This window comes from Leucoraja erinacea, unplaced genomic scaffold (assembly GCF_028641065.1).
Source record: "Leucoraja erinacea ecotype New England unplaced genomic scaffold, Leri_hhj_1 Leri_57S, whole genome shotgun sequence".
Classification (NCBI taxonomy): domain Eukaryota; kingdom Metazoa; phylum Chordata; class Chondrichthyes; order Rajiformes; family Rajidae; genus Leucoraja; species Leucoraja erinaceus.
In genome coordinates this window covers 32,072-44,261 of record NW_026576487.1, presented here as the reverse complement: position 1 = coordinate 44,261, position 12,190 = coordinate 32,072, and the positions used below count along the sequence as shown (strand labels likewise).

The 12,190-nt window shown below is 51.8% G+C and overlaps 1 protein-coding gene across 1 annotated transcript in view; it reads right to left on the bottom strand.

Moving 5' to 3' along the window:
• Nucleotides 1–3,819, bottom strand: part of LOC129694206 (discoidin domain-containing receptor 2-like) — a 51,222-nt gene extending 47,403 nt beyond the window's left edge. The window contains exon 1 of the mRNA XM_055630923.1: nt 3,629–3,819. Coding sequence (XP_055486898.1) covers nt 3,629–3,660 — 32 coding nt within the window. The 5' untranslated portion in view covers nt 3,661–3,819. The remainder of the gene's footprint in view (nt 1–3,628) is intronic.
• Nucleotides 3,820–12,190: the final 8,371 nt, after the last annotated feature.

Genomic DNA, 12,190 nt, shown 5'->3' with positions numbered 1-12,190 from the left:
AGCAGACAAGGTGACCAGATATACGAGCACTGTGCTGCTGGGATGGGCCATCGATCGAGTTATTGGTGAATCAGCAGGCATTAGAAACGTAATCTCGGCCGGCTGGGAGAGAGAGTCCCTGCATCGATCCTCCCCCTCACAGCCCCCGGGGGAGGGTGGGGACCTGGTGTCGAACGAACGAACAGCCTCGTCAGCCCTTAATATGTGATTGATGCGAGAGGGAGCCTTAACCCATTCATGGCCGCAGCTCAGCGGAGGGGAAAGAGAGGAGGGGTGGAGGAGGGGGGGGGGGGGGGGGGGGGGGGGATGGTGTGGGGACAGGAGGGGAGAGGAGCTAATGGAATGGGGGAGGTGCAGCGAGACCTGTGTGTCCTTGTACACCGGTCACTGAAAGTTGGCGTGCAGGTACAGCAGGCAGTGAAGAAAGCTAATGGAATGTTGGCCTTTATAACAAGAGGATTTCAGTATAGGAGTAAAGAGGTTCTTCTGCAGTTGTACAGGGCTCTGGTGAGACCACATCTAGAGTATTGTGTACAGTTTTGGTCTCCTAATTTGAGGAAGGACATCCTTGTGATTGAGGCAGTGCAGCGTAGGTTCACGAGATTGATCCCTGGGATGGCGGGACTGTCATATGAGGAAAGATTGAAAAGACTAGGCTTGTATTCACTGGAGTTTAGAAGGATGAGGGGGGGGGGGGGGGGGATCTTATAGAAACATATAAAATTATAAAAGGACTGAACAAGCTAGATGCAGGAAAAATGTTCCCAATGTTGGGCGAGTCCAGAACCAGGGGCCACACACAGTCTTAGAATAAAGGGGAGGTCATTTAAGACTGAGGTGAGAAAAAACGTTTTCACCCAGAGAGTTGTGAATTTGTGGAATTCCCTGCCACAGAGGGCAGTGGAGGCCAAGTCACTGGATGGATTTAAGAGAGAGTTAGATAGAGCTCTAGGGGATAGTGGAATCAAGGGATAAGGCGAGAAGGCAGGCACGGGTTATTGATAGGGGACGATCAGCCATGATCACAATGAATGGCCGTGCTGGCTCGAAGGGCCGAACTGGCCTCCCCCGGCACCTATTTTCTATGTTTCTATGGTTCTATGAGAGAGAAGGAGGGTAGAGGTGAGGGGAGAGGGGAACGGGAGGGGGGGAAAGATGGGGTGGGGACAGGAGGGGGGAGAGAGAGGAGGAGGGAGGGAGGCCTCAGGCAAGGGATGGGGAGGGGGAGAAGGGGGAGAAAGGTGAGGAGAGAGAAGGAGTGGGTGGGAAATAAATTTTCACCCATGGCGTGCATCCATCAAAGAGAAATGCTACACTTGTTGCTTTACCTCCCCACCTCCACTCCATCCAAGGACCCAAGCTGTCTCTCCAGGTGAGGCAGAGGTTCACCTGCACCTCCTCCAACCTCATCTATTGCATCCGCTGCTCTAGGTGTCGGCTGCTCTACATCGGTGAGACCAAGCGCAGGCCTGGCGATCGCTTCGCCCAACACCTCCGCTCGGTTCACAATAACCAACCTGATCTCCCGGTGGCTCAGCACTTCAACTCCCCCTCCCATTCCGAATCCGACCTTTCTGTCCTGGGCCTCCTCCATGGCCAGAGTGAGTCCCACCGTAAATTGGAGGAGCAGCACCTCATATTCCGCTTGGGTAGTTTACACCCCAGCGGTATGAACATTGACTTCTCCAATTTCAGGTAGTCCCTGCTTTCTTCCTCCTTCCCTTCCCCTTCCCAGCTCTCCCACAGCCCACTGTCTCCGCCTCTTCCTTTCTTCTTCCCCCCCCCCCCCCACATCAGTCTGAAGAAGGGTCTCGACCCAAAACGTCACCTATTTCCTTCGCTCCATAGATGCTGCCTCACCCGCTGAGTTTCTCCAGCATTTTTGTCTAGCTTCGAATCTTTCCAGCCACAGATGTTAGGCTCACTGACTTTTCCCTGCAGCCCTTCTTGAATAGAGGCATGACATTTGCCACCCTCCAGTCTTCTGGCACCTGGCCTATATTTTAATGACCACTCATAAATCTCAGCAGAGCTAATGGATTCGCTACATTCCTTACAAAAGATCAACAACTGTACACAAAGGGACAGAGAGCTGGAGCTGACCGGTTGCATCGTGGCTTGGTTCGGCAACTTGAGCGCCCAGGAGCGGAAAAGACTGCAAAAAGGTAGTAAACGCTGCCCAGTCCATCACCGGCTCTGACCTCCCCACCATCGAGGGGATCTATCGCAGTCGCTGCCTCAAAAAGGCTGGCAGCATCATGAAGGACCCACACCATCCTGGCCACACACTCATCTCCCCGCTGCCTTCAGGTAGAAGGTACAGGAGCCTGAAATCTGCAACATCCAGGTTCAGGAATAACTGCTTCCCCACAGCCATCAGGCTATTAAACTTGGCTCGGACAAAACTCTGAACATTAATAGCCCATTGCACTTAATCTGTTTATTTATGTGTGTGTATATATATATTCAACGTTATATGGACACACTGATCTGTTCAGTATTTATTTATGCCTACTATATTCTGTTGTGCTGAAGCAAAGCAAGAATTTTATTGTCCTATCTGGGACACATGACAATAAACTCTCTTGACTTGACTTGTGTAACTCAGCAGATCAGGCAGCATCTCTGGAAGACATAGATAGGTGACAATAGACAATAGACAACAGGTGCAGGAGTTGGCCATTCGGCCCTTCGAACCAGCACCATTCAATGTGATCATGGCTGATCATCCCCAATCAGTACCCCGTTCCTGCCTTCTCCCCATATCCCCTGACTCCTCTTTCTTTAAGAACCCTATCTAGCTCTCTCTTGAAAGTATCCAGATAACCCGCCTCCACCGCCCGCTGAGGCAGAGAATTCCACAGACTCACAACTCTCTGTGAGAAAAAGTGTTTCCTCGTCTCCGGTCTAAATAGCCGACCCCTTATTCTTAAACTGTGTGTGGCCCCTGGTTCTGGACTCCCCCAACATCGGGAACATGTTTCCTGCCTCTAGCGTGTCCAAACCCTTAAGAATTGTATATGTTTCCAAATTGTGTGACCCCTGGTTCTGGACTCCCCAAACATGGGGAACATGTTTCCTGCGTCTAGCGTGTCCAATCCCTTAATAATTATATATGTTTCTATAAGATCTGTATACAAGGCCAGAGGCTCCCTTATAGAAACATAGAAACATAGACAATAGGTGCAGGAGGAGGCCATTCGGCCCTTTGAGCCTGCACCGCCATTCAATATGATCATGCTGATCATCCAACTCAGTATCCCGTACCTGCCTTCTCTCCATACCCTCTGATCCCCTTAGCCACAAGGGCCACATCTAACTCCCTCTTAAATATAGCCAATGAACTGTGGCCTCGACTACCTTCTGTGGCAGAGAATTCCACAGATTGTGGCAGAGAATTCCACAGGGTCTCTGAGTGTGAAGAAGGGTCTCGACCCGAAAAGTCACCCATTCCCTTTTCTCCAAGGATGCTATCCTGACCCGCTGAGTTACTCCAGCATTTTTTGTGTTTGAAAATCTTCGGTGCAAACTAGCATCTGCAGTTCCTGCTCCGACGATAGTGTTCTGGTGTTCTACATAAGGTCTCACGACAATGCTGGATGTGCAATAAATAACAACGCAGCCTTACCTTTGTAAGCCATTTCCCACACGATACACCATTGCATTCTGTTTACTGTCCTGGCTCCAGTTAGTTATTGTGGGCGCTTCAAAGATCAAGCTGAAAATCAGCTCCAGTCAAGCCACTGGCTCCTTTCTTCACTCAGCAGCTGCCCTGGCTAATCTGACTGGGGCTTGTCAGTAACACATTCCTTGCTTGGGCACTGCCTCTCCTGGTAAATTTATCCCTGTGTTTCACACAGGGTGGGTGGGGGTGGTGGCAGGGGAGAGCGAGAGGGAGGGAGGGAAGGGGAGAGAGAAAGAGAGGGAGAGAGAGAAAGGGGGGGGGAGAGAGGAGAGAGAGAGAGTGGGGGGGGGGATGGAGAGGGGAGAGAGAGAGGGAGGGGAGGGAGGGAAGGGGAGAGAGAAAAGAGAGGGAGAGAGAGAAAGGGAGAGGGGAGAGAGAGAGGGGGAGGAGAGAGGGGGGAGAGAAGGAGAGAGAGAAGGGGAGAGAGAGTGGGGGGGGGAGAGGGGAGAGATGAGCGAGAGAGAGGAGGAGGAAAGAGCGGGGGAGAGAGAGAGAGGTGGAGAGAGAGTGGAAGGGGAGAGAGAGAGGAGAGGAGAGAGAGAGGGAAGAGAGATGAACGAGGAGGAGAGAGGGAGAAAGGGGAGAGAGAGAGAAGAATGGAGAGGGGAGAGAGAGATGAGGGAGGGAGGGAGGGAGGTAAGGGGAGAGAGGAAGAGAGGGAGAGAGAGAAAGGGAGAGGGGAGAGAGAGAGTTGGGGGGAGAGAGAGAGGAATGGAGAGGCGGGGAGAGAGAGGAGGAGGGAGGGGAAGGGGAGAGAGAGAAGAGAGGGAGGAGAGAGAAAGTGAGAGGGGAGAGAGAGGAGAGGAGAGAGGGGGAAGGGAGAGAAGAAGAGAGAGACAGAGAGAGAGTGAGAGATGCAGACAGAAAAGGAGAGAGAGAGAGCGAAAAGGAGAGAGAGATTGAGAGATGCAGACAGAGAGAAAGAGAGAGTGAGAGAGGGAGGGAGAGAGAGAGAGGGAGATGGAGTGAGAGCCGGGAGATGGAGGCAGAGAAGGAGGGAGGGGCAGAGAGGGCGGAGAGAGAGAGGGAGAAAGAGAGAGGGGGGAGACAGAGAGGGAGAGAGGTGGCGAGAGGAAGGGGAGAGAGAGAGGAATGGAGAGGGAGAGAGAGGAGGGAGGGGGGGGAAAGGGAGAGAGAGAAGAGAGGGAGAGAGAGAGGAGAGGGAGAGGAGAGAGGAGAGGAGGAGAGAGAGAGAGGAGAGAGAGGGGAGGGGGGGGAGGAGAGGAATGTAAAGGAGAGAGAGAGAGGGAGGGGGAGGCAGAGGGGGAGATGAGGGAGAGAGGGGGAGGAGAGAGAGGGGGAGAGAGGGTGAGGGAGAGGAGAGAGAGGGAGAGAGCGAGGGAGAGGGGAGAGAGAGGGAGAGGGGAGAGAGAGAATGAAGAGAGAGAGGGAGAGGGAGAGGGTGCAGATGAATGTATGAGACTGGCGTCTCTGAGTTTTCTCTCTCCCTTTATCTCTCCCTCCCCCGATTCCCCAATTTATTTTTCCCTCCATCCCTCCCTTTCTTCTCCCCCTCCATTTTCTATCTTTCTCCCCTATCCATCTCTCCCTATCCCCCCCTTGTCTCTCTCTCCATTTTCCTTCTCCCTCCCTTATTCCCCTCCCCCTTTCTCTCTCTCCTCCCCTCCTCTCCATCTCTCCCCTTTCTCCCTCTCTACTTTTTTATTTCCCTCTGTCCCCCTCTCCTCTCTCCCCTTTCCTCTGTCTCCACCTCCCTCCTTTCTCTGTGTCTCCTCCCCTTGTTCTCTCCCCTTTCTCCCCCCCCCCTCTCTCCCTTCTCTCTGGCCTTATCTCTCTCTTTCCCTCTCTGTCTCTCTCACTTTTCTCGCCTCCCCCCCCCCTCCTCTCCAGAGCCCGCGCCAGCGCCCTTTATTTACACTGACCCTGTCTAAAAAAAAACACAAGGACAAGGGCCTGTCCCACTTGGCTGTCATTCGCGCACCATTTACGCTAGCGTGTGGGTGGGTAGCGTGTGGGTAGCGCGGGACGGGCGCATGAAGTGGCGTGGAGGAGTGTGCACAAAATCTTCGGCCAACGGCCTGTCGCATAAATGAGAACCAAAGTGGGACACCCTGGCACAACGCAACGTCTCACCTCCAACAGCAGCAGAAGCAGGCAAACGATCGCCAAACTCGGCCTCTGGCTCACGGGCATTGCGGTCCGGATCCGCCCCCGCTTCTACTCCCAGAGAGGGGACAAGTCAATTGGAGATAGACACAAAAATGCAGGAGTAACTCAGTGGGACCGGCAGCATCTCTGGAGAGAAGCAATGGGTGACGTTTCGGGTCAAGACCTTTCTTCAGAATGAGGAAGGTTTCGACCCGAAACATCATCCAGTTCTGTTGAGTTTATTGTCACGTGTACCGAGGTACAGTGAAAAGCTTTTTGTTGCGTCCCAACCAGTCACCAGAAAGACAATACATGATTATAATCGAGCCATTTACAGTGTGTAGATACATGATAAGGGGATAATGTTTAGTGCAAAGGTAAAGCCAGCAAAGTCCGATCAAGGTTAGTCCGAGGGTCTCCAAAGAGGTAGATAGTAGTTCAGCACTGTGGTAGGATGATTCAGTTGCCTGATAACAGCTGGGAAGAAACTGTCCCTGAATCTGGAGGTGTGCGTTCGTTTTCACACATCTGTACCTTTTGCCTGATGGGAGAGGGGAGAAGAGGGAGTGGCCGGGGTGTGATGGGTCCTTGATGATGTTGCTGGCCTTGCCGAGGCAGCGTGAGGTGTAGATGGAGTCAATGGGAGGGAGGTTGGTTTGTGTGATGGTCTGGGCTGCGTCCATAGATCGACGGAAATAGAAATGATGCCACACAGTTCGCCCGCGGAGAACAAACAGTTTCCAATCCCCCCCCCCCCCCCAATCATCACACTGCAGTGAGGAATTCCCTATGAGCTTCCCACAGACTCTGTGGAGAAAGGAGATGGGCCCAGAGATGATGCACACACACACACACACGCACGCACACACACACGTATGCACACACACACATATACATGCACACACACACACACACATATACACACACACACACACACATATACACACACACACACACGCACGCACACACACACACTAACACACACACACACACACACACACACACACACACACACACACACACACACACACACACGCACACACACACACACTAACACACACACACACACACACACACACACAACACACACACACGCACACACACACACTAACACACACTCACACACACATATACACACACACGCACACACACACACACACACACCCACACATATATACACACACGCACACACGCACACACACACACACACGTGTGTTAGTGTGTGTGTGTGTTAGTGTGTGTGTATGTTAGTGTGTGTGTATGTTAGTGTGTGTGTATGTTAGTGTGTGTGTTAGTGTGTGTGTGTGTGTATGTTAGTGTGTGTGTATGTTAGCGTGTGTGTTAGTGTGTGCGTGTATGTGTGTGCGTGTATGTGTGTGTGTGTATGTTAGTGTGTGTGTTTGTTAGTGTGTGTGTGTTAGTGTGTGTGTATGTTAGTGTGTGTCTATCTTAGTGTGTGTCTATGTTAGTGTGTGTGTGTATGTTAGCGTGCATGTGTGTGTGTTTTAATGCATGTGTATGTTAGTGTGTACATCTGTGCTTGTGAGTATGTGTGTGTGTTAGCGTGCATGTGTTACTGTGTGTGTGTGTTAGCGTGCATGTGTTACTGTGTTAGCGTGCATGTGTTACTGTGTTACTGTGTATGTTAGTGTGTGTGTGTCTATGTTAGTATGTGTGTTACTGTGTGTGTGTGTGTCAGTGTAGGCTAGTGCTTGTGAGTAAGTGCGTTAGTCAGTGTGTGCATGGCTGTCAGTCCAAACAAAACAGTGTACAGAGAGAAAACTCACCCCCCCTTCTTCTCTCCTCCACATCCCCCCCCCCCCCCCCCCCCCCCCCCCCCACCCCCATCCCACCATAGCCCTGGGTCCTGATCTCGCTGCAGTGGTTTGATTTCCTCCAGCCCCGATGATCAGCTGTTGTGTCTGTGTTCCCAGCACCTGCCAGCCCCCAGGGTGGTGGTGGGGGGGGGGGGGGGGGGGGGGGGTTGAAGCAGATGAAGGGAATTCATCCCCCGCCCAGTTCCCATGGACTGCAGGCTCCAGCTCAGTGGCGTAAAATCGGCAAAATCGCGGAGCGAATGGGAGCATTAAAGTGAGTCAGCGACACGGAGGCGCAGATAAACATAGACACAGAATGCCGATGAGTAACTCAGCGGGACAGGCAGCATCCCCGGATAGAAACATAGAAACATAGAAAATAGGTGCAGGAGTAGAGGCCATTCGGCCCTTCGAGCCTGCACCGCCATTCGATATGATCATGGCTGATCATCCAACTCAGTATCCAGTAAGGTGGGTGTATGGAACGAGCTGCTGGAGGAGGTAGTTGAGGCTGGGACTATCCCATCGGTTAAGAAACAATTAGACAGTTACATGGATGGGACAGGTTTGGAGGGATATGGACCAAACGCGGGCAGGTGGGACTAGTGCAGCTGGCACACGTTGGCCGGTGTGGACGAGTTGGGCTGAAGGCCCTGTTTCCACACTGTATCACTCTATGACTCTAGGTGGCCCGACCCAGTTCCCCGACCAGTCTTGCTGGTTACTCTCCAACTACATTTTATCTCTGTTTGCTTTGTTGTTCCCTTCTCCCAGCGACCAACTCTACATTTTGATCTCCATTCCCTTTGTCCAGTTTTCACACCTTATACTTCCTTATCTATCTATCTCCCCACCCTGATGTCAGTCTGAAGAAAGGTCTCGATCCGAAACGTCACCCATTCCTTCCCTCCAGTGATGCCGCCTGTCTCGCTGAGTTACTCCAGCATTTTGTGTCTTCACTGCAATCTGGCAGCTTGGCTGTATGAAGCTTCCCTGAGAATATTAAGCCGTGGGTTTCCATGGAAACCGGCCTGACTGTTTTCTGAGTTTGCCGGGGCAGTGGCCTCTGCCGCGAGACCGCCGCTCCAGGGGGCAAAGTTCAGAGGTCGGACTACTGCAGGGAAAAACTCACACCACAGAATCCGATCAACAAAAAATGCTGGAGTAACTCAGTGGGGCAGGCAGCATCTCTGGAGAGAAGGAATGGGTGACGTTTCGGGACGATAAACGATACAATACGATATAGAACTGTACTTACCCCTTGCAACCACAGGAAATGCTCTTCGCTAGAATTTAGGAGATTGAGGGGGGATCTTATAGAAACTTACAAAATTCTTAAGGGGTTGGACAGGCTAGATGCAGGAAGATTGTTCCCGATGTTGGGGAAGTCCAGGACAAGGGGTCGCACAGTTTAAGGATAAGGGGGAAGTCTTTTAGGACCGAGATGAGAAATCATTTTTTACACAGAGAGTGGTGAATCTGTGGAATTCTCTGCCACAGAAGGTAGTTGAGTCCACAGTTCATTGGCTATATTTAAGAGGGAGTTAGATGTGGCCCTTGTGGCTAAAGGGATCAGGGGGTATGGAGAGAAGGCAGGGATGGGATACTGAGTTGGATGATCAGCCATGATCATATCGGATGGCGGTGCAGGCTCGAAGGGCCGAATGGCCTACTCCTGCACCTATTGTCTATGTTTCTATGTTTCTATGAGACCTGGGTTCGATCCTGACCATGGGCGCTTGTCTAAGCTGGCCGCCACCACTTCCCACAACAGACTGAACACCCCATCCAATTCTGCATTCCTTTGGAGGCAAGCCATCGTATCCACAACCTCCGAACACACACCACTTCTTCACTCTGCACTGAATGTTCCCTTCACAACCCTGTTCCCTTCGCATCTTCGTGCAGCTGTTGGCCATGTGCTTTGACCTGCCAATATCCATTACAACATCCATCACTACGCTTTGTGGTGGGCTCCGTTGCCGAATCCCCAATCAGTACCCCGTTCCTGCCTTCATCCCACATTCTCTCAGCCAGCGGTATGAACATTGACTTCTCCACTTCAACTCCCCCTCCCATTCCCAATCCGACCTTTCTGTCCTGGGCCTCCTCCATGGCCAGAGTGAGTCCCACCGTAAATTAGAGGAGCAGCTCCTCATATTCCGCTTGGGCAGTTTACACCCCAGCGGTATGAACATTGACTTCTCCAATTTCAGGTAGTCCCTGCTTTCTCCCTCCTTCCCCTCCCCTTCCCAGCTCTCCCACAGCCCACTGTCTCCGCCTCTTCCTTTCTTCTTCCGCCCCCCCCGCACACATCAGTGTCTCGACCCGAAAAATAATCTATTCCTTCGCTCCGTAGATGCTGCCTCACCCGCTGAGTGTCTCCAGCATTTTTGTCCACTTTCAATTTTTCCAGCCTCTGCAGTTCCTTCTTAAATAATAAGTTCTAAGATCGGATGGAGAGGATGTAGCCAGCGGCTTAGCGGCACAAGACACCGCGCTTACCACAGACAGCTGTGTCCCTCTCATCATCCGAGCCTCTCTCCCTGCAAACAGCTGGCAGCAGCTGGCAAATATTCCCACTCTTTTCCCACACGGAGCGGTTAGACCACTTGGGCAACGGATGGGAAATTAAGGAGAGAGGTTGTACACGCAACGATCACCGGATGGTTTTTCTTTGGGGATGCAGCGTGTAACCAGGCACTTCACCCAATGTATTGAAACATATAGGATTATTAAGGGACACGCTCGAGGCAGGAACCGCTTGGTCCGCAATAACCAACCTGATCTCCCGGTGGCTCAGCACTTCAACTCCCCCTCCCATTCCCAATCCGACCTTTCTGTTCTGGGCCTCCTCCATGGCCAGAGTGAGTCCCACCGCAAATTGGAGGAGCAGCAACTCATATTTCGCTTGGGTAGTTTACACCCCAGCGGTATGAACATTGACTTCTAAAATTTCAGGTAGTCCCTGCTTGCTCCCTCCTTCCCCTCCCCTTCCCAGCTCTCCCACAGCCCACTGTCTCCGCCTCTTCCTTTCTTCTTCCCGCCACTCTTCCCCACCCCCACATCAGTCTGAAGAAGGGTCTCGACCCGAAACGTCACCCATTCCTTTGCTCCATAGATGCTGCCTCACCCGCTGAGTTTCTCCAGCATTTTTTGTCTACCTTAAGACTTTAGAGTTTACTTTCAAGGCACAGCACGGGAACACGCCCTTCGGCCCACCGAGTCCGCCCCGACCAGTGGTCACCCCGTACACTGGCTCTATCCTACACACACTAGGGACAATTTTACCCAAGGCAGTTAACGTACAAACCTGCACGTCTATGGGATGCGGGAGGAAACTGGAGCACCTGGAGAAAACCCACGCAGGTCACAGGGAGAAGGTATGAACTCCGTACAGCACCTGTAGTCAGGATCGAACCCGAGTCTCCGGCGTTGTGAGGCAGCAACTCTACTGCTGCACCACCGTGCCACCCATGAGTGAGATACTGCTCAGCACCCCACTTTTCTATGTAGATCGAGAACAACACAAAATGCTGGAGCAACTCAGCGGGACAGGCAGCATCTATGGAGAAAAGGAATGGGTGGCGTCTCGGGTCGAGATCCTTCTGACTAAGATCAGTGGGGATGGGAGATAGATAGATAAGGAAGTATAAGGTGTGAAACAGAGCAAAGGGGATGGAGTTCAAGGAAAATGTATTGTTAGTTGGGAGAAGGCAGCAACAAAGCAAACAGAGATAAGATGTAGTCGGAGACAGCAAGACAGGTCGGAGAACTGGGAAAAGAGGAGGGATGGAGAGAAAATAGACAATAGACAATAGGTGCAGGAGCAGGCCATTCGGCCCTTCGAGCCAGCATTGCCATTCAATATGATCATGGCTGATCATCCCCAATCAGTACCCCGTTCCTGCCTTCTCCCCATATCCCCTGACTCCACTATCTTTAAGAGCCCTATCTAGCTCTCTCTTGAAAGTATCCAGAGAACCGGCCTCCACTGAGGCAGAGAATTCCACAGACACAACTCTCTGTGTGAAAAAGTGTCTCCTCGTCTCATTTCTAAATGGCTTACCCCTTGATTCTTAAACTGTGTGTATGTGGCCCCTGGTTCTGGACTCCCCCAACATCGGGAACATGTTTCCTGCCTCTAGCGTGTCCAAACCCTTAATAACCTTAATATGTCTCAATAAGATGCCCTATCATCCGTCTAAACACCAGAGTGTACAAGCCCAAGTATACAAGAGAGGGAAAGCAAGGGTTACATGAAGTTAGAGAAGTCAATGTTCATACCGACAGGGGTGGAAAAGCTACCCAAGTGAAATATGGCAGACTAACATAACAACATGGGTGAAAGGACGGACATGTTGCTGGCGAGGCTGCCACAGCCAAGCGATTGCGGAGCCTGTGTTGCTGGAGGTCTGTTTGACCGTGATTCTATCCTTGCACCCTTGCCAAGTTGCAATCTGTGAAATAAAAAGGTTTGCAATCTCAGATTTCAAACCACATCACTCTGATGAAAAGCGCTATCATTTACGTTCAGCTCTTAGTTGCTTTTCCACTCTGTCCTTGGATGCCATCCAGA